Source organism: Diospyros lotus, chromosome 7, assembly GCF_014633365.1.
Source record: "Diospyros lotus cultivar Yz01 chromosome 7, ASM1463336v1, whole genome shotgun sequence".
NCBI lineage: Eukaryota > Viridiplantae > Streptophyta > Magnoliopsida > Ericales > Ebenaceae > Diospyros > Diospyros lotus.
The window spans coordinates 22,370,937-22,394,669 of record NC_068344.1 but is presented as its reverse complement, the minus strand read 5'-3'; the positions used below and the strand labels follow the sequence as shown (position 1 = coordinate 22,394,669).

The 23,733-nt window shown below is 38.5% G+C and overlaps 1 protein-coding gene across 3 annotated transcripts in view; it reads right to left on the bottom strand.

The window, feature by feature from the left end:
- Positions 1-23,733, bottom strand: part of LOC127806173 (probable protein S-acyltransferase 15) — a 56,548-nt gene that overhangs the window by 11,555 nt on the left and 21,260 nt on the right. For 2 of the 3 annotated variants that reach the window (XM_052343283.1, XM_052343281.1), the window contains exons 2-4: positions 13,022-13,114; positions 12,809-12,910; positions 12,641-12,712 (exon numbers count right to left, since the gene is read on the bottom strand). In XM_052343283.1, the coding sequence (XP_052199243.1) occupies positions 12,641-12,712; positions 12,809-12,910; positions 13,022-13,114 (267 nt within the window). The remainder of the gene's footprint in view (positions 1-12,640; positions 12,713-12,808; positions 12,911-13,021; positions 13,115-23,733) is intronic. The other variant, XM_052343282.1, reaches the window with a different exon arrangement.

The window sequence follows — 23,733 nt, the reverse complement described above, 5'->3', positions numbered from 1 at the left end:
GAATTATATGAAAAAGCCTAATCATACAATGGGAAGGCATCTAAAAAGAAGAAGAAGTGGACCAAAGGTTTCAAGAAAGAGAAAAGAATGAATGGAAAGTTGTCTGTAAAGAAGTTCAGAGACAAGAAGGGAAAAGATCCCAAGAAGGAAAAGGATCCCAAGAAAATCAAGTGCTTCAACTATGGCCAAAAGGGTCATTTTGCAAGTGATTTCACTATACCAAAGGTACACTCTACTCCTTTTACATTTGATGCATTAGTTGCATCATGTACTTTCATGGTTGATTAACTTAGGATGGGTCCTAAATTCAGGAACAACCAGCCACATCGTAAAAGATCATGAGTTGTTCATGCATTTCAGGAAGATTCCACCAAATACCAAGTGGGTATATGTTGGAAATAATGCACGACTTGAAGTACAAGGAATCGGGATTTGTGAAATTTCGATGTACTTTATGTACCACAGATTAGAAGAAACTTGATTTCTATATCTTGTCTTTTGTATCTTGGTTTTAAATTAACATTTCATGGAAATAAAGTTGAACTATTTTCCAATAAGAAGTTTGTTGGTTCTGCTTTCTTACATGATGGTTTCTTTATTTTGAATTCTTCAAATGAAAATTCAAACACTCATTGTCTTATAGCTGAAAGGCAAGATGAATATTTATGGCATTCAAGATTAGGGCATGTAGGAGAATCAAGAATGAAGAGGTTAGCCAGAGAAGGCTTACTTGGTTCTTTGAGAAATTTGTCTCTTCCTACATGTGAATATTGCCTTGCTGGAAAGATGAGTAGGATACCTGTTGTTTGTGATACCAAACATCCCAAGGCTATGATGATCATGTGGGCCACTTTTGTGTGGATTCAACCCAATGTGCAGGTCACCAAATAGAGAAGCAAGCCCAAAGGGCCTTTGAGGAGGTAGGGCCAATTTTGGCCCAGCAGCTCAGGCCCAAATTGAAGCCCAGCTCGGCCAGCCCTCTCCCAGGTATATAATACTTGTTTCTCGTTTTGTGACCTACTTCTTCTCTGGCCGTTTGCGACTCTGTCCAAAACCCTAGCTTATCCTCTCCTCCTATCTCGCCATTTCTATCTTCTCCGAAAGCCTGGTTCCTTTATCCTCCTTTGACGGATTTTTTACTGGTTTCGGTTTATCTCTTGATGGCTATAAAACCTATGTGGGTTCGATGGGACGAGTGTGTGAAAAAGAAGAGAAACCTAGTTGAACTCGTTGGGTCTCTGTGTGAACCATTTCTGTGTGATCTTCTTGCTGTGTGCTGGTACCGAGCTGGGCCGATTGGACTTTGGTTTGGGAGAGCTTCTCATTGGTTCGCTGTAGGTGATGATATACAGATCTGAGCCTTGAATAAGCTGTAACCTTCATTGGTATTTTTAAAAGGGAAGTTTAACTTTCTGTTCTTGTGTTTGTTGCTATCACTTGTGATTCGATTTGTTCGCTACTAACAGAAAGTGTTTTGGCTTTGTGCGAGATTATTTTTTCCCTACAATACCATTTGGGAAAGGGTCCCGAGCTCAGTTTCCATTAGCTCTAGTACATTCTGACATATGTGGTCCCTTGAATGTGATATCTAGTCAAGGGTTTAAATATTTCCTCACATTCAATGATGACTATACTCGCTATACACGTGTACTCGTTAAAGTTTAAAGGTGAAGCAATAAGTTGCTTCTTGGCATATGTGCAATTGGTTGAGAATCAACTTAATACTACGATCAAATGTCTAAGGACAGATCATGGAGGTGAGTATCTATCTAATTTGTTTAAGGGGTTCTGAGCAAAAAGGAATAGAAAGGAAGTTTACTATTCCTAATACACCCCAACAAAATAGAGTGGCCGAAAGGAAGAATCGCACTCTCTTAGACATTGTGAGATCTATGAGGGCTCAAACCAACTTAGATATGTCTTACTGGGGAGATGCGTTGCTAACAGCAACATATGTGCTCAACCGGATGCCCTCTAAATCAATATCTTCTACTCCTTATAAGTTATGGATTAAAAGAAGGCCAAATTTGATCAATCTAAGGCCTTGGGGCTGTGCAACCTATGTCCATAACACTAAATCTGAATTTGGAAAGTTAGGACCTGTGCCTCATGAGCCTTCTCCTAGTGTGCGTAGGTCTTCAAGAATATTTAGACGGCCAAAGAAATGGTGGATTCTAAATGATGAAGTGAACATGGTTTCACCTGAGGTGGATGATGAACCTCGCACTATTAAGGATGCACTTAGTAGTCCTGATTCAGATAAGTGGAAAATGGCTATGGAAGAAGAACTAAACTCTATGAGGGATAACCATGTCCGGGACTTGGTTGATCTTCCACAAGGGAGGAAAGCAATTGGGAACAAATAGGTTTTTCGAATCAAGCGAAAAGCGGATGGTTCCATTGATAGGTACAAGGCACGATTGGTTGCCAAAGGGTACACATAGGTAGAGGGTGTTGATTATCAAGACACTTTCTCACCTGTTGTCAGGTTTAACTCTGTTAGGGTAATACTTGCAATAGTAGCCCATATGAACTTGGAATTACATCAGATGGATGTTAAGACAGCCTTCCTCAATGGTGATTTGAGTGGAGAAATCTATATGACACAACCAGCGAGTTATGTCGTTAAGGATCAAGAACAAAAGGTATGTCACTTAATGAAGTCGATATACGGCCTGAAGCAAGCTTCTAAGCAGTGGTACCTAAAATTCCATCAATCAATTTTGAGCTATGGTTTCAAAATGATGGATAGAGATCATTGTGTATATGTCTTGCATTCCAAGGACAAATTTGTGGTCATGTCACAATATGTAGATAACATTCTATTAGCAAGTAATAACAAAGGGTTTTTGAAAGTCATCAAATGATGGTTATCATCAACCTTTGAAATGAAAGATATGGGAGAAGCTGCACATATCCTTGGAGTTCAGATTCTAAGGAATTGGGCTACAAAGTTGCTAGCTCTATCTCAAGAAACTTATATAGATAAGATTCTTGAATGCTTCCATATAAAGGATGTTAAACCAATGAATACCCCGATTGCCCATAATGCCAAAATTAGTGAGGCAATGTGTCCACAAAACCCTCAAGATAAACATGAAATGGAACAAGTTCCATATTCAAGTGCTATAGGGAGCCTAATGTATGCCATGATGTGTACACGACCTGATATAAATCAAGCTGTTGGGTTATTAGCCAGGTATCAATCCAACCCTGGAAGTCAACATTGGAAGTGTATCAAAAGGATTTTTCGTTACCTAAGGTACGAAAGATTATTGTTTATGCTACCAAGGTGGTAGTTACAGTTTGTTGTATACAAAGATGCTAATTGGGGAGGTGATAAGGATAGATGCAAATCTACATCGGGTTATATTTTTTTGTTAAACAGTGGGGCTATCTCTTGGAGTAGTAAAAAGCAAACTTGTACGGCTTTATCCACCATGGAGGCTGAGTTTGTGGCGAGTGTTGTTGCCGTACAAGAAGCCATATGACTTGGTCGTTTTATTTCCCATTTAAGTATAATGCCTTGCAAGAATGAGCCTATCACAATATGCTGTGATAGTCAAGCAGCTTTAACTTATACAAAGGATCCAAAGTATCATGGGAAAACCAAGCACCATTGGAATAAAATATAATTTTGTGAGAGATGCACTTGAGTCCAAGGAAGTTTGTTTGAAATACATACCTATGACAGCTATAGTGGCAGATCCTTTAACTAAGCCTATACAACCTAATTTATTTGCCCGTCATGTTCAAGCAATGGGGCTGCGTAGGATATGATTGTACTTCCTTGTAACATGCAAACCATATTGTATTCAAGGTTATTTTTTAATGAAATGAGTAGATGTATTCTTTTCATTACAATTAGCATATTCCATAACACCTAAAGGATATGTCAAGTATAGGTTGAGGATTGGCTCTCTCACACGGGCAATCCGCCCTTAGGTTGTGAACTAAGGATAAGACTTACTCAAATACCAACACAATCATGAGATGCTTGTTCGAGGTAGTCACATTATTTGTGGATGTGATCTTGAGTATGCTAGTCGCCTTGATGAGTTCTTTGTGTTAGAACCTCAAGATGAGGTGATGTGTGATTCACCAAGCATATATGTACCCCACATTTGTTGCTCAACCTATGAACCAGACCAGAATTCCTAAAGAAGTTCAGACAAAACATGTGTGTTTTGGTTAGCGTTTGCACGGTATTATTAATTCAAATGTTAACATATGCTCCAAGTTGAACGAGACCATTTCTTTTGAGTGGGAGTACACTTGGTAGAATTCCACTAGACATGATTTAAGTGGGAGCATTTGGGTAGTTCTTGTAGTAAATCATTTAAGTGGCTTGTGATACCGTGGCACATGTCTCATACCATGTGTGTACATTTAATATAGTGACCACCAAGAAGTAACTAAGAGTGATCCCTATCTCTTATGTTGTGTGACCTTCTCAGTTTTGTATGCCTTTAGTGACTATTGACTACTATTTTGTGATTATGAGTTATTTATTTTGCTTTAATGGGTAACCTATGACCATGAGAACATGCGGTTTGTTGGTTTCTTTGTTGGGCAATTAAATACCTCATAGTTGTAAGATAGTGAGTTCAGGAAAGACTTTGTTTGAATACGCTGTCGCTTGTATGTGGAATCGATTCGGATCATATGTTTCTCAGCGAAACAAGCCTCCACTGCATAGCGGTTTAAAGCATGGTTGTTTGGTACGGTTCATGAGTTTGAATTAGTTTCAATTCACAAAAGGGATTGAAAGTAGCCAAACATGTGTATCAACAAGTCTTAGGTATCAAGCGAACGTAATAGTTATAACCATTAATGCTAATGACAGTGGGAGTCATTTTGACAACTATCTATTTAGATAGGTAGGTCACATCGATTTGAGAAAATCTGCTATGTCTAACTTAACAGTTGCATAGTAAGAAAAACTCAACTTTCGCCAAAGGGTCGCGGCCCATATGCCTTGTATGAGTCTGCATTTGCTTTTATGTGTTCTTGATGTGTTACTGATGATTGGTTCAAGTTTACCATGTGCGAGTGGGAGCTGTTGGAATTTGAGTGAATACTTGTGTACGCACAAGTTAAACTTGATCAGATGGATCATGAATTGCTTAGCAGTAATGTGCTCACGAGATAGCTAGAGAGAGCTCAACGTGACTTTTGAATAGCTCACAGTAGTTTAAGCTAACTCACTCCAGCTCAACTCCAGTTCACCCAGCTCACTCTAGCTCAAGTCAACTCAAGGTAGCTGGACCCAGCTCGAGGGAGTGACACTAGCTGAGTGACATGTCATCAAGTGAGGTGGCAATGACATGTCATCGGGTGATGACATGGAAGCACACATGGACCACTAGGCAATTGACATGTGACTTAACCACATGCTGACACATGGCAACACATAAGTCTCTCTCTCCCTTCCTTATGGATGAAAAGTCACCATGATGGGTGGTTACACCAAGTTGGTTATGGGTGGTTATAGGTGGTTACACCAATGTCACCACACATCATTTCCCAACAAGTTGGTTATGGGTGGTTACTTGGAAGGTTCCATGCACCCTTTCTCCAAAGACAAGTCCTTTGGGAAGGGGTGGTACTCAAATATAAATAGAGCACCACTCATTTCATCCAAGGTATCAATTTGAGAGTGTTTTGAGGATTGAAGGATTATACAAGTATTCTTCTAGTGAGAAGAATAAAAGACTAGCAAAGAAAGCATATTGGGTTGTGAAAGTATTTTGGTTGCTGCTTCTTTAAGTTGGTAATCAAGTTGCCCTTGGTGTAGAGTTGTGTTTTTACAACAAATCGATCCTAGCATTTAAATGGTAGAGTTATCGATCTTGGAGTTTTCAAAGTAAGATTTCTATTCCGCTATTTTTTCATAAGAAATCTTTCAGTTACAAGATAGCTAGAAGAAAGCCTTTAAGAAGGCAGGTGTAAGTGTGGAGGGTATCTTTGGGAATAACAGAATCCTTATGTTTCCCCTCTTGAATTCTCTCTCCATTCTATCTCTCCCAAATTATCACTTCCAAACAAATTACTATCGCCAATGGAACTTCAGTTTCCATTAAAAGTCAAGGTACAGTCATCATTAGTCCCAATATTACTCTCAAAAACGTGTTGCATGTTCCAAACCTATCCACCAACCTTGTGAATATTCATCAACTTACTTATGATTTGAATTGCCTTGTCATTTTTTCCCCTAATATGTGTGAATTTCAGGCCTTGAAGATGGGCAAGATGATTGGTGTTGCTAGGGAACAACACGGGTTGTATTTTTTGGTGCACAAGGCAGGCTGCTCTACTGGAAATCAACTGTCCAAGGTTACTAGCTCTTCTCAATTCACTTCTAATCCTACTGCTCAGATTTGGCTACAACACTATAGGCTTGGTCACCCTCATTTTCTTCTTTTAAAATCAATGTTTCCTTCTTTGTTTAAGTCTCTAGATCCTAGTACTTTTCAGTGTGATGTATGTGTAATTTCTAAACAACATCGTGTGTCTTATCCAGCTAGTAATAAAAGATCTTCCGAGCCTTCTTCTTTGGTTCATTCAGATATTTGGGGACTTTCTAAAATACCAAATTGTTCTGGAGCTCACTGGTTCATTTCTTTTATTGATGATTGCACTCGTATGACATGAATTTTCTTATTAAAAGACAAAGTGGCTATTGGAACCATAGTGCCCTATTTTTGTAAGCTAATTTCCACTCAATTTCACTGTTCTATTCAAAAATTTCAAACTGATAATGCAAATGATTACTTTAATAATCACTTGCATTAATTTTTCCAACAAGAATGGATTGTCCATGAGTCTTCCTATGTCGACACTCCACAACAAAATGGAGTGGTTGAATAGAAGATGAGACATCTTCTTAATGTTGCTCGGACACTTCTCCATCATCATCACGTGCCTAAGCATTTTTGGGGTGAAGCCATTCTTACCGCAGCATACTTGATAAACTGGGTACCCAACAAAATCCTCAATCACCAGTCCCCATTTCAGTTTATGTCTACCCATTATTCGAACCTAACTTTGCATTCCCCTCTTCCCTTAAAAGTCTTTGGTTGTGTCTCTTCCGTTCACATTCCCAAGCAACATAGAGACAAGCTTGATCTTAGGGCGCTAAAGTGTATTTTTCTGGGATATTCCCCTACTCAAAAGGGGTACAAATACTATCATCCCCCTACCAAGAAGTTTTAAACTTCTAAAGATGTGACCTTTGTTGAGACTACACCATTCTTTTCTTCACCCAACAGGGGGAGAATTTAGTTGATGGTGACCATTCTTCTTGCAATGGGGATGTACTTCCTCTCTTAGAACCTCTCTTAGAAGCATCCCCAATCTCTATCCCACAGCAACAGCAACAGCACTCAGCTCCAGCATTACCCAAATCTCAATCTCCATTCCCTCAGTCTCCTCCTGCTGCTCAAACTCAGTCAAACAGTAGTACACCAGCCATCCCTCATTAAGAACAGCTGCCAGTAAGGTTTAAAGGATCTCCCTATGTATTCAAAAGGAGACAACCTGATCTAAACTCTCAGCAAACATCACCATCTAATCCTAATCAAGGTAAGGAATTTATACAATCTTTTGTTCCAGAACCTTCTAACCCAATTTGTGATGATCTAGACCTTCCTATTGCTGTTAGAAAATGGGTCAAAAGATGTACCCAACATCCCTTGGCTAATTTTTTGTCCTATCATCAACTGTCACCAAGTCACAAAGGTTTCCTAGCATCATTGGATTCAATTATCATTCCTCAATCAGTAGATAAGGCTTTAAAAGATCAAAACTAGAAGGAAGCCACGTTGGAGAAGATGAGAGCATTGAAGAAAAATCAGTCATGGGTGATTGTTTCTCGACCAAAGGGGGTCATGCCGGTAGGCTGTAAATGGGTTTTCAATGTGAAATATAAGGTTGATGGGACATTGGAAATAAAGCAAAATTGGTGGCCAAAGGATATACTCAATCTTAGGGCATAGATTATTTTGAGACATTTGCCCCTGTGGCAAAGATGACAACGATGAGAATTCTTATTTCATTGGCTGCTTATTTTCGATGGAAATTACAACAATTTGATATAAAAAAATGCATTCTTACATAGAGACCTAGAAGAAGAAGTTTTTTTGGATTTGCCTCCAGGATTTCAAGAGACTCAAGTAAGCTTTTTATGGGCTCAAGTAGTCCCCAAGGGCTTGGTTTGGCAGATTCTCGAAGGCCATGAAGACTATGGGATACAATCAAAGCATGGGTGATCATACTCTCTTCATAAAACACTCAAGGGAAGGCGAGGTTACTGTTTTGCTAGTCTATGTGGATGACATAATTGTCACAGGTGATGACGAGGAAGAACAGAAGGTGCTGAAAGGGAATTTAGCCCAAGAATTTGAAATTAAAGATCTTGGTATCCTCAAGTACTTCTTAAGAATTGAGGTGGCTTACTCTAGAGATGGTATTTTTCTATCTCATAGAAAATATATCTTGGATTTGTTGGCCAAAATGGGGCTGACCAGGGGGAAATCATCTAGTATTCCAGTAGAACCTAATTGCAAATTGTGGCAAAATCCTAGCAGTCAACCAATTGATAAGGGGAGATATCAACGGTTGGTTGGCCGATTGATATATCTCTCCCATATTAGGCCAAATATCACATTTGTTGTTAGTCTTGTAAGCCAATTTATGCACAACCCAACGAAAGAACATATACAGGCCATAAGGAAAATCCTTAGCTACCTAAAAGCTACCCTAGGAAAAGGAATATTGTTCAAAAAAGAAAATGAATTGGATGTTAGAGGCTTTACTAATGCTGATTATGCTGGATCTCTTACCCATAGAAGATCAATTACAGGGTATTGTGTTTTCCTATGTGGAAATCTAGTGTCTTGAAGGAGCAATAAACAAAGTATTGTGACTAGATCAAGTGCAAAATCAAAATTCGAGGCAATAGCTATTGGTATATGTGAGCTGCTTTGGCTAAGGATCATTCTAAAGGACTTGAAGATCGAGACTCAAGGTGTACTTAGACTATTTTGTGATAATAAGTCAACCATAAGTATTGCACACAATCCTATCCAGCATGATAGAACGAAGCACATTGCAATTGATGGTCACTTTATAAAAGAAAAGATAGATATAGGCCTCATTCAAATCCCTCATGTTTCATCTGAGGAACAGGTGGTTGATATTTTTACAAAGGGTCAAGCAGCCAAGAGGTTTGAAGATCTAGTATGCAAGCTGAGAATGGCAGATATCCATTCTCCAGCTTGAAGGGGAGTGTTGGAGGATATGGCAACCTAGTTATGGTAAGGTCAGATATGGCAGCCTAGTTATGGAAAGACTTGAAGAAGAGATCATGCCTCTTTGGAAGTTTCTACAACCAGAATAGGATACTTCCTAATCTGGTCTTAGGAAAGTTTCCTAATGATTGTGTATATTGTTTACCTTTGTAAATATGTAGTTTTCCTTTCTTTGTATTTTCTTAGTTTCCTTTCTTGTATTCATTCTCCCTCCATAAAAGAGGGCCGCGTACATCCTTTGATAATTAAGCAAAGAAGTATTTTGCCACACATGGTAGACTTTGTCGTGTCCATTTCAACACAATGAAGCTTATGGCTAAGAAAGGATTGATATCTAATTATTGTCCCAAAAATCATGACAAATGCATTGCATGTAGTTGATATACATTGACCAAGCCTTCATTCAAAAGTTTTTATAGATATTCCAACAAACTTAATTAAATTCAAAGAATTATTTGTGACATGATCAGTATTCTTGCAAGAGGTGGAAAACATTCTTACTTTCATTGATGATGCAATTGCATATCTTATTGAACCAATAGAATGCATATTGGTGCTGATGGTTGTGTACAACAAAATCAGAGGTATTCTAGTGTATTCATATGCCTATAACTGGATGATATACTATATTGGACACTGATTTGGAGAGTAAAAAATATGGGATACAAATAAGCAAATCTGATTATGGGATTGCATTAACTTGGTCAAGTTATATTAAGAATGTCTCAAGACATTCAATTATTAAGAATGTAGTCCAGCTTCTAAATCATATAGCTCACATGCATGCCAAGTTGATAAGACATAAAGGTGAACCTGCTTCCCAATTAGCATACTTTCAATTTGGCATAAAGGTGAACTACCTTATGCACCGCACAAGACTAGATATAGCCTTCAAGACATACAGGAATCCTAGAAATTCACATAAGATTGCACTTCCCAGAGTTCTCAGATATCTTAAAGGTTCTTCAAAACATGGGCCACATTATGGAATATTTCCTACTGTATTGGAAGTGTACAATATTCATCCCTAGATGATAGAAATAGGCCAATGCAATGGCATTTTACATTAGCAGACAGTGTTACTTTCTGAAAATCTAAATAGCAAATTTGTATTGCACACTTGTCTATGGAATCAAAATTTCTCACTTTATTCTCTGCAGGAGAAGAAGTGGAATGGTTGCGGCATATATTGCTAGATGTTCTAATATGAAATAAACCAATGTCTGCTCTTACAAAATGCAGAAGGCTTACAGTGAGATTGACAATGGAAAATCCAGATCTATTGAGGCATGCTAATGTGAAATAGCTAATTTGTAAAGGATTTCTAACCATTTAGTATGGCAAATCTAAGGAGACTTAACACATTCTTAATCTAAAAGGCCAAATGAGATTTGATTTCATGGATAGCAAAGGAGATGAAACTTAATTTATGTACCTGAGATTGTAGCTAGTACAAACCCAATTTGATCACAGGTTCAATGGGAAAACAAGCTAAGTAACAACTATGCTGTTAATCTATTTGAAATAGAGAATGAGGAGTCTCTCTCTATGATATTGTATTATCCCGCAATAGATACAAATGTGTCCTATTGTTTTGAGGTGATATTATTCACTGAATAAGTCTATAAACCAAATTGGTTGAAGTGTGACAGAACACACTCTTGGTAGACATACCTAGTTAATAGTTGAAGCTAGTAATTTCACATGAGACCTTGGACTCTCTAGAGCACTTAGTGAACTTGGGATTGAGGACAGACTATAAACGTGCTAGCTCTAGAAGTACAAAGACCTCTGAAGGAATGTGTGTGATATCCTTTGTTTATTAAAATGGGTTATGAGTTCAAGCTTTTTGTCCACTCAGTTCCTGCCTATTTCTTGTGTTCAAGGTTGCCTACTTAGTTACCAGAAAAGCATGGTATATTTGTACTATGTAAAGGTTCAAATCCTAAAGGTACCATTAGTTAAGCATATTCCTTCCTAGATTCCCATAAAACTGATATCCAACAATGCTTAATTTAAATGAAGTAGGGGATTGCCGAAAAATGATTTAAATTAAGCACATTAGTTTAAACTAATGAGTTGGAAACCCACAGGCTTGGCCACCCAAGAGGCATGCATTAACTAGGAACTTCAAGACACATTCATAATTAGGAAGTCTTGAAACTCTAAAAGACATATATAATTAAGGAGTTCAAAAGATTTGACTTTGTAATACTAAAACCTTCATAACAAAAATACTATTATATTGGGTATCCAGATCTGAATGAAATGCTTGGTTTCCATCAGTTGGTGCAAAACTATAAGGAAACCAGATCAAATCCAATCTAAGTTGAATCTAGAGATATAGATGTTGGATCCCTTGCACCGTGAGAGGCTCCAACTATCTTCAAGAAGCCTAATTGCGCCTCTTAGCTAGATTTGACACTAGTTACTATGCTGGTTTTTAACATCTTCATTATGGCAGTTATATATGTAAAGTCTTGTAGTAAACTCACCCAGTTTTGATTTTTCTTTTGATTTTCAAATGTGTCATATACTCAATGTACTCATCCATAGATAGAATGATTGGCAAGCTAGAATTCAAATAGCTAATCCCACCTAGTGGGATTAAAGCTTGATTTTTTTTTTCTTGGAAAAGGCTTGATATGTTGTTCGTTGTTGTTGGTCATGTATATGACAATCTGCCGGGCACATTCAATCCAAATCATGGACACAACAGAATACCAGAAGTGTTCAAGTGGGACAAAATTGAAAAATTAAAAACATTATAAGAACATATAAAAAACCAAGTTAACAGACAGAAAACAGAGTCCCCTTGAGGTATGAGAGTGCAGGTTCTTTGCCTCTTTTTTTTTTTTTTTTTTTTTTTGGGGGGGGGGGGGGGGGGGGGGGGGGGAGGGGGGGCAAAAGTCTATCTATTTTTTCTTATGTATTCTATTTTAAATAATGTTATACTATATCTTTCATTACCTTTAAGCCAAACATTAATGCATGACCCATGGGGAAAAGATACAGCATTTTCCTTACCTGTCATTCCTCATCTTGCACCTTTAAAAATCACTGTAACTTAGTGTATATCTCATGTTCACATATCAATGATTCTTATACAACAAATCAGTTTCAAATGAAGTCTAGTATATGTAGTTTATTGAAGTTCAAACAACATAAGGGATGATATTGGCCAGTTTTTGTACCAGACAAAGACCTTGACACATAAGCTGGGACTGTAACTCCCAAAGTTTGTACTAGAAGGAAAGAAAGCTTGACCACAAACACCAAGTCATTGCATGAAGTACGGCACAACATAGATGTATCACTTGTTGACTTACGTAAAAGATCTTGAGGGGAATCTTTTCAGTAAAATTCCAGTCCTTCTGAACTGCACAGCTAATTATTACAACCTATGCATGCCAAAGACATCTCATAACTTATGGAAGTTGGTACTATTAAACAAAAACAAGTAAATAAAAATCATGAAATGGAGATCATCAACTTACCGAAGAATAAATGGTTGCCATTGTAGCATACAAGAGTAGGACAAGGAAGGCTTTGTAGTTTCTATAACCAACACAGTTATTTATCCACTTGCAGTGATGATCCTGCATGCAATTTGTTAGTGTTAAGAGGAAATTAAAAATTGATTGTCTAGTTACACTGACACGGTGGTTATATATCATTTAGCCATGAAAAAGGAAAATAGAAGTACCTACCATTTTTAGAATGCACCTTCTACAAGAACGGCAATGATGAGCCCTGGGAGGCTTATATGCAGAACACTTGTCACAGTGCCTCCCTTGCACACCCTGCAAACCATGCATCAAGGAATTTGAATTTACATTCAAATGCAAATACTTGATTGAAATGTTTCTCAATATAAACCTACTTCACTGTAGCCAAAAGCTCCTCTATATCTTAATATTGTAGTAAGTTTTAGTAGTGTGATTGACTTCTACATAAAATATATGCAATTTGTAACATCTTATTTGGAGAATGGACATTTTTTAGCCTAATGATGTCAACAGTCTACGTTGATAGTACAAGATCACGGTGTTCATGATGTGATTAGGTTTGTAACATCTTATTTGGCCATGGTTTTAACCTCTAATGATGCCAAAAACCACTGATGACAGCACAAAAAATAGGGATGGCAATTCTTCACTTCACTTTACAGGTATCCAACAAATTTGGTATATTTGAGGCTTGATATAAACCTAAAATTTTGTTTAACAGAACAGGGTGGATGGGGAAAAAATACTTGCATGGGTACTGTTTGAGAAAGGGTACAAGACCCTGACCCGCATGCATTAATCAATATTTATAGTTCTTTTATTTTGCTTTGTTTATGTAGATTTTGATAGAAAATCAACATCTCTGCATTTGAAATTTACAGAGCCATATATATGATACAGATGTTAACTGTTCCATAGGAGTCGGTTATAACTTAGAAACTGCCAAACAAGTGTCATGACTCAAGAATCTATAGAAGGGCAATATAGTAATAGGTTGATAATAGTTGTTAGAAAATATTTTAGATATTTTAGCAATTGGTTAGAAGCACATGGGTGTTGTTATGTAGTTAGTTAGGAGCAAATATGCCTATATAAGGCTATGTAAACGGATGGGATAGGATATGCTGAAATTGATATTGAATATCTGATTTTCCTCTCTACATTTCTCTCTAAATCTCCCTTCTGTTTCTCTCTATTACTCTCTCCCTTTCTACTGATTTCTTTCCCCCATTTCTGCTCCATTTCCTCCTCCAATCATTCTGTTATCAGTTCTCTTTCAATTCTAATTTCTTCTCCAATTCAATCCCTTCCCAATTACTTCTTAAACCTGTTATGAACCCTAGGTTCATGACAACAAGGAAAAGAAACATCCTAGGAATAAAATTATAACAAACTATACACTCAAATAGAATATTCAAAAGTGAATAACTATAAATTTTCTACACTCCCCCTTAAGCTGGGTTGTAAATGTTAGGTAAACCGGCTTGGATCTCATATCCTCAAATTTGATCATCAGTAGAGCCTTGGTTAGAATGTCTACAGTCTAAAAAGTAGTAGGTATGTAGGAAATATTGATAGTCCCATCTTCAACTTTTTCTTTTATGAAGTGTCTATCTATCTCCATATGTTTAGTTCAATCATGATGAACTAGATTTTTAGCTATGCTTATAGCAGCTTGATTATCACACAATATGTTAATTTGATCACCTGAAACAATTTTAAGTTCAAGGAGCAATTGGTTTAACAACATTCCTTCGCATATTCCGTGAGCCATTGCTCTAAATCCAACTTCTACACTACTTCAAGCCACAACTGTTTGTTTTTTGCTATGCCAAGTTACCAAGTTTCCCCACACATAAGTACAATATCCAGAAGTTGATTTGCGATCAATAATAAAACCAGCCTAATCTACATCAATGAATACCTCAATATTCCTCTTCTTAAAGTATAGACCTTCCCCAGGAGTTTTCTTTAGATATCTCAAAATGAGATACAATCGGTTCATATGCTCTTCAGTGGGATTGTTCATAAATTAACTGGTTACACTTACCGCAAAACCAATATCAGGCCTCATATGTGATAGATAAATAAGTCTACCAACTAGTCTCCGATATCTTCCTTTGTTAGTTAGTAGGAGCATTTTTCCTTTCCTCTCTATCTTCAGTTACAATCTCCAATGGAGTATCTGAAGGTTTGCATCCAAGCATTCTAGTTTCCTTAAGTAGATCAAGAACATACTTACATGAGAAACTACAATACTTGTCTTGGATCTTGTAATTTCCATCCCAATAAAATATTTCAAATTTCCCAAGTCTCTAACTTCAAATTCATTTGCAAGAAATCTCTTGAGTTTGCTAATCTCCTCTTCATGATCTCCTGTTAGAATTATGTTATCCACATACACAATAATATTGGATATTCTTTCACTAGGAGAACTACTTATAAACAAAGTATAATCAGATTGACATTGTGAATAAGCAAACTTCTTTACTGTTTTAGTAAATTTGTCAAACCAAGCTCTAAGAGACTATTTGAGACCATAAAGAGATTTCTTTAACTTACAAACTTTGTTTGAATTTGTTTGATCCTTAAGACCTACAGGTATCTCCATGTACACCTCCTTCTCTAAATCACCATTGAGAAAAGCATTCTTGATATCTAATTGATATAATTTTCAGTCATGATTCATTACAAGAGATAAAAGTACTCAAATTGTATTTAATTTAGCAACAAGAGCAAAAGTCTCTTAATAGTCAATACCATAAGCTTGTGTGAAACCTTTAGCAACAAATCAGGCTTTGAACCTTTCAACACTTCCATCTGCTTTGTGCTTAATGGTAAAAATCCATTTGCATCTAATTGGTTTCTTTCCAAGAGGCAAATTGACTACATCCCAAGTTCCATTCTTTTCAAGTGCTATAATTTCTTCATTTACAAGTTGTTTCCATTCAGGTATCTGGAGAGCTTCTTGTTTATTATTAGAAGCTTGAATATTTGTGAGTTTAGTAGTAAAAACATGGTATTCTAGAGACAACCTCTTGTAAGATACGAAATTGCAGATGGGATACTTTGTGAAAGACCTTACACCTTTGCTTTGGGCAATTGGTAGATCAAGATTATCTAAATTCACCTCTTCAGAATTAGAAACAGTGTTACCTTTTTGTGTCGCTTTTGGAATTGATTTGGTTCAGCTCCATGGTTAGTAGTGAGTTGCACTTGTTCTTCTACATGTTCTTGATTTTCATCCTTCTAGAATAGACAATTAACTCTTCGTTGTTAACAATTGAAGGAATACTCAAAGCTTGTAACTACTGTAATGGAACACACTATAAATTTGACTAATTTTTAGTGACATGAGACTTTAGACTATGTCGTAAATTTGACTGATTTTCAATAACATGAGACTTTGGACTGGGAGTAAAAGGATAGTAGTAGGAGATGATTCAAAATCTCAAAACCAAAATTCTTCTGAATTCTCACTCTCCCCTTGAATGTTGGTTTAGGAATGATAAGGCTATTTTTCTAGGAAAGTAAGATCCATAGAATGATAGAATTTCTTTGTGAGAGGAGAATAACACTTATATCCCTTCTGATCTGGAGTATAACCAAGAAAGATAAATTTAATGGCTCTAGGATCAAATTTATCTCGATCTTAATGAGGAATATGGACGAAAGAAGTACAACTAGACACTTTAAGAGGTATAGATAAGATGCGACGACTATTAGGATATGCCTTGAGAAAGACTTGACATAGAGTCCGAAATTTGAGAACTTGAGAAGGCATTCGATTAATAAGATATGTAACAATAAGAACAGCATCCCCCAAAAAAATTTTAGGAACATGTGAGGATATCATAAGAGCTTGAGTAACATCTAACAAATGTCTATTTTTTCTTTCAACAATCCCATTTTGTTGAGGGGTATTAGGACAAGAACTTTGATGGACTATAACTTCTTGAACTAGATATGTCGTAAGAATAGAATTAAAATAATCTTTGGCATTATTAGTATGGAGAATTTGAATTTGGCAATGAATTGAGTTTGAACCATGATGTGGATGTTTTTGAATAGTTGACCTACCTCAGATTTTTCTTTCATGAGAAATACCCATAAGAGACAAGTGTGGTCATCTATAAACGAAACAAACCATCTTGTCCTGGATACACTTTTAATTTTAGAAGGTCTCCAAACATCACAATGAATTAATGAAAAAGGATGAGATTCTTGGTAAGTTTGACGTGGATAAGAATTGTAAACATGCTTAGATAATTGACAAAATTATGAACATGCTTATGTAGTTGTTGTTGAATGGGCAGTGGTTGGAGTGATTAATGTCTGTTGAGGTTGGGAAATTAACTGCTGAATAATTTCCAATTGTTATTTGTTGAATTGACCATTTGGAACTGCAATATAATTCTCCTTTGTTGAAGTGCGATGTCCATGACTTTTTTTCTTAGTTCTTGGTTTCCAATCAGCAGGTTTGCCATGGATATTCCAGCAAGTATCTCAGGTGTGTCTTGCCTTTTTCAGTGATCACACCAGGGTCTGCCTTTCTTGGTGCAGTGAGCATTCGTTCCCCGATAAAACATGGCAAAAACTTAAGTGGTTAATGGCTGATTTGGAGTGCCCATCATCACCATCTTTTTACTTTCTTCACGTCACACCTCTGAGGCAACTTCATGCAGATTTGGTAGAGGTTTGATGGCCAAAATCTGCCCCCAAACTTCATCTAAATTCTCGTTGAGACCCAGCAAAATAGGAAATAAATGAATTTCTTTTAGTTGTATTGTAGTAGTCTTCAACTGTATTGATTTGAATAATTGGCAGCCCCATTGGCACCGAACCTACCAGCCAGATCAATATATAAGCCTGATCCAATCTAATTCAAGATACAACAATATTATTGAATGAAAACATGATTTCAAACTCTCTCTCAATTTCCCTTTCTTCCTCGGTTCTCCCTAATCTCTCTTTCACTATTTTTGTTCTTCCCTAATTCCCTCTCATTTCTTCTTATCTATCTTCCCTAAATTCCTTCCAATTATCTCTTAAACCCTAGGTATGTGACAATTTGGTATCAGAGCAATCGTTCCTAAGCAGTCCCTATGTTGATTAATTTCTGACGGATATCGAAGGCTGCTTCCGAAGCAGTTGATTCTCGAAATTTGAAGGCAAGTACGAAAATCAATAGTAGCAAGCAAGTTCAGTGATATAGGCCGATTCCTCAACTCTGGCAATCTCAATTATGAAGGAGATGTTGGCAGTCGATCACGAATTGGAAGCGGTGTCACGACCTGAGCCTGACAATGCCCTTCCTTCCAATCCGATATGAATTAGAAGGATCAAACACCGAAACAAAGAGCAAAAACAGAGAGAAAAAGAGAAGGAGGAGGAAGAACAGAGAAAAGAACGAGAGAGAGAATAGGGAAGAGAGGAGAGATTGTGTAGAATTCTGATATTTTTGATAGATTCCTTCCTTCCCCAAATAGGAGGATATACACCAGCGTTTGGAAGGAGAGATTCTCCTGCCAGGGTGAGCCCTACAGCCTAACAAACTTGGTATTTTCCTAACTTCTTTGCACATGGCACTAACTACCTCTACTCTAGGAATTACAGCAGTAAAAGTAATTTAACTAACTCTTACATTAGGAATTACAGCAATAAAAGTAACAAACAACAGTAAAAAGTAACAAAAATTTAAAATGAGGTTTGGTAAGTGCCCAACTCGTGACATTTCCCCCCTCAATCATTTTCTTGTCCTCAAGAAATATTAAGGAGGCTAGCAGCTCTTGGGAATTGCTTGAGAAGATCTGGAAGGTACTCCTAGGTGCTATCTTCTAATAATCTACCATGCCACATGACCAATGCTTGAATGAGAGGAGCCCCATGTCTATGTATCACCCTTCTCTCCAAAATAACTTCTGGTTCCACTATCTGGCCAGCCTCCTTAGGAAGGGTAGGTAATGCAGAACTCGTTCATTGTCCACCCACTACCATTTTTAGGAGCAAAACAGGAAATATAGGGTGAATGAGTGACCCTACAGGCAATCTCAGGCGATATGCCATCTTTCCCACCTTAGCTTCTATGGGAAATGGCCCATAGTACTCGGGACTGAGCTTGGTTGCCTTTCCACGGGTGATAGACTTTAGGTGAGGGTACCTCAACCTCAGATACACCTCATTCCCTACTTCAAACTCTCTTTCACTTCTCCTCCTATCGGCAAACTGCTTCATACGATTCTAAGCTGATGCTAACTCTTGCTTCAACTACTATGTCATCTTCCTCCTTTGCTGCAAATAATCGTCTACTGACGCAACATTAAATCCTTCCCCTACTGCAAGCAGAACAGGGGGGTTGTACCCAAACAAGGTTTCAAATGGGGTCATTTTGATTAAAGAGTGGTGGGAAGTATTGTACCACCACTAAGCCAAGGCCAACCATCTATGCCACTCCTTAGGTTGTAGGAGGCAGATGCATCTTAGGTGAGTCTCAAGGCTCTAGTTCACCCTCTCGGTTTGTCCATCCGTTTGAGGGTGATGAGCAATGGACATGCTCAATTTTGTCCTCAACAACCTCATCAACTCCTACCACATCATACTTAGGAGTCCCCATGTAATTTAACCACTTGATCCAAGAAAGCCCTAGCTACCTCCTGAGCTATGTAGGGATGAGTTAACCCTATGAAATGGGCAAACTTAGTCAGTCTGTCCACTATTACTAGAATGTTGTCCTTACCCCCGACTTGGGCAATTCTTCCACAAAGTCCATAGACACACTTGGCCAAGCTTGTTCGGGAATAGGCAAAGGCTGCAGTAGCCCAAGGTAGGCTATCATTTCTGATTTACATCTCTTACAGATGTCACATGCTTGCACCAATTGCTTAACCTCTGATTTCATCCTTGGCCAATGAAAAATCCGCCTAACTCTCAAGTAAGTATTTTGTTCCCCTGAATCCCCCCCCCCCCCCCCCCCCCCCCAAGGGAGACTCATGTAAGACCTGAAATATCTTCTCTTTGAGGTCTGCATTATCTCCAATCACTATTCTTCCCTAGTATCTCAACATTCCTCCATTTAAAGTATACCCATCCGCCTCATTAGCCCCTACAGCCAATCCTTCTAGCAAGGGTTTAAGCTCCCCATCCCCCTCATAACTGTCAATAACCTCCAAGCACCACTGGGGTACCACCATTGTCATAGCGGCAAAACTTCCTTCTTCATGGCACCTTGAGAGTGCATCGACGACTACATTTTCCTTCCCCCTTTTTGTATTGTATTATGTAATCTAATCCCATGAGTTTGTCCATCCTCTTCCTTTGTAGCTGTGTTTGAAGCTTTTGTTGTAACAGGAACTTCAAACTTTCATAGTCTGTTTTTATTATAAATTTGCCCCCCTCCAAATAGTGCCCCCACTTGTCAACAGTCATCAACACCACTAGGAATTCCTTCTCATATATGATGAGCCCTAAGTGTTTAGAACCCAACACTTGACTTAAGAATGCTAGAGGCCTTCCTTCCTGTACCGAAACTGCCCCTATCCCAGTTCCACTTGCATCTGTTTCCATAATAAAGGCCTTATTAAAATCAGGAAGCCCTAGCACTGGCACCCTACTCATGGCCCCTATTAAATTCTCAAAGGCCTCTTCTGCTCTTGGCCCCCAGCTGAAGCTTCCCTTCTTCAACAATTCAGTTAAGGGCTTGCTAATTACTCCATAGTTCTTCACAAACCGGCAATAATACCCTGTTAACCCCAAAAATCCCCTTAAGGTTCTCACCGAAGTCGGCCTTGGCCAAGATACCATGGCCTCCACCTTCTGGGGGTCGGTACTCACCCCTCCCTTTGATATAAGGTGCCCCAAATATTCCACTTTCCCTTGACCAAATGCACACTTAGATTTCTTAATAAAAAACTAGTGGAATCTGAGGATGTCAAGGGCAATTCTAAGATGGAGTAGATGTTGTTCAAAAGTGGGGCTGTAAATGAGTATGTCATCAAAGAATACTAATATAAACTTTCGAAGATAGGGTTCAAAAATTCTGTTCATAAGAGATTGAAAAGTGGCTAGGGCATTAGTGAGCCCAAATGGCATCACCAAGAATTCGAAATGCCCATAGCGAGTTCTAAAAGCTGTTTTGTGGATATCCTCGGGTTTCATCCTAATTTAGTGATAACCCGAGCACAGGTCAAGCTTAGAAAAGAATTGGGCATTGTGTAGTTCATCTAAAAGATCTTCTACCAAGGGTATAGGGAATTTACCTTTGATGGTCATAGCATTTAGTTGGCGGTAATCCACACAAAATCGCCATGTTCTATCTTTCTTTTTAACCAATAGGACAAGGGAAGCAAAAGGGCTTTGGCTAGGTCCAATGATAGATTGTTGAAGCATTTCCCTAACCATTTTCTCAATTTAATTCTTTTGAATTGTTGGGTAACGGTAAGTTCTAATGTTGACAGGTTTAGTGTGTGGTTTTAAGTTAATAAAGTGGTTAAACATCTGGGTAGGAGGAAGTGATTGGGGTTCAATGAAGAGATCCTCATACTCTACCGACAGTCTACTAAGGAGATTTAAGTGATGTACCTGATCTAGCATCCCCTGGGGTGTGCAGCGTGTGCTAACCATTAGGTAGATCTTCCCTAATAGTGCTTGATCTCCTTATACCTCCTTGGTTGCCACAATTGAGAAAAGGTGTGCCAACTAACTCCATTTTCCCTTAATCACCCTCTGCAATCTCTTCCCCTGATATCATCTTGCACGTTCCAACCTCTTTTCCCCTTGATAATGTCATATTCCTTCCCTCCTTCTCAAAAGATACTTCCATTCAGTTAAAATCAAAGCTGATGGGGTTCACCCCTTTGATCCAATTCACTCCTAAAACCACATCACAACCACCCAACTATAATAGCCTCAAATCTATTTCAAATTTCTCCCCCTGCATCTCCCAACAAAAGCCATTGCAGGCTAATTTGCTCAACACCCTTTAGCCATTAGCTACTATCACACTCAAGGGTGTAGTCTCTGTGAGTTGACACTTCATCCTTTTCGCCGAGCTTTCATCAAGAAAGCTATGGGTACTCCCACTGTCTATTAAAATCATGAGATTGTTGCCCTTAACTTGCCCCTCCACCTTAATGATCTTGTTGTTGGCTACTCCCTTTAATGCATGAATGGAGATCTCTCCATTGTCTTCTGTTCCAACATCCCACAATCTTCTTCTTCTGTCTCCTCTTGTTCATCCTCCTCGCTACCTTCCAACAATAGGATTTGCCTTTTGCATTGATGTCCGGGATGGTACTTATCCCCACATCGAAAGCAAAGACCAGCAATCCTTATTTGCTCCCTAAGCTGCTCCCCAAAGGGAAGGAGCTTGATCCAATCACATTTTTCACCCCATTGCCCCCTTTATTGGATCTCGGTTATAGCCCCTTCCTCCCATATTGGACATTCCTGCAACCACCCCCCTTGGTTGCTGCCTCTGTTTCTTAATTAGGGTCTCTACTAGCATCTCTTGCAAGTGGGCACTCTCAGATGCCTGTTCCACCGTCTGTGGCTTCATCATTTTGACCATTAGCTGTAGCTCTTCACTCAAGCCACTCATGAAGCTTGACACAAAGTAAGTTTCTGAGAGGTGAGGATTATGGCCGATCATATAAGACCTGAGTTCCCCAAACCTACGTAGATAGGCTCCTACACTCCTTGTTTGACTTGGTTTATTAAATTCCTCAATGGTGTCCACCATACTCCTTTCCCCAAAGTGCTCGTAGAGTTTATCAAAGAATTCTTCCCAGGTGTACTCTCCTCTCACCCTTAAACACCCTTGAAACTAGGCATCCACTGCCTCATTGAAATGCAAAGTGGCCAAGCTAACCCTATGCATCATCGGTATGCTGTACCACTCAAACAGTCTCTCACATTTCCTCAACCACCATCGAGGATTGACTCCTTCAAACATCGAAATCTCCATCCAAGGCATAGGAATCCTTGGATGATGAAGGCAGTGTGGCTCATCTCTATCCCTACCCATCATCCTGCGACTCCAGGTTCTTCATGCAGGTTCCTTCCGCCATTACACCTCTCCATAGAGCACCAGCCGAGAACCGTTGCTCTGATACTAAGATTGTCATGGCCTGAGCCTAACAATGCCCTTCCTTCCAATCCGATATGAATTAGAAGGACCAAACACTGAAACAGAGAGAAAAAGAGAAGAATGAGGAAGAACAGAGAGAAGAACGAGAGAGTGATAAGAGAGAAGAGAGATTGTGTAGAATTCTGATATTTTTGATAGATTCCGTCCTTCCCCAAATAAGAGGATATACACCAGCATTTGGAAGGAGAGATTCTCTTGCCAGGGTGGGCCCTACAACCTAACAAACTTGGTATTCTCCTAACTTCCTTGCACATGGCAATAACTACCTCTACTCTAGGAATTACAGTAGTAAAAGTAATTTAACTAACTCCTACATTAGGAATTACAACAGTAAAAGTAACAAACAATAGTTAAAAGTAACAAAAATTTAAAATGAGCTCTGGTAAGGGCCCAACCCAACTCGTGACAAGCGGCTTCATAGACAATTGCAGCAGTCGATTCTCACTTGACAAATTGATGTTAGGCGATAATTAGAGTTGTGCATTGGAAGCCATTTGTATGAAGGCAATCTACAAGCGAAATCCATCAACTCTGCTGAAGCGATCGGGCAGTGATCTTTCCGCGTTTCAAATCTAAGTCAAAAGGAAGCAAGGATTGAGTGAAACCGAGAGGAGCAAGCGGATCTCAGTTCAAAATTATGGGCGGCTCTATGATGATTTTAGGCATTGTGGTAATCGATCAAAGAAGGCAAAGCAGATTCAAGAAGTGATTTCAGAGAATTGACTCTGTAACCCTAGGCGATTGCTGTGGTGATTTACAACTACGTTTT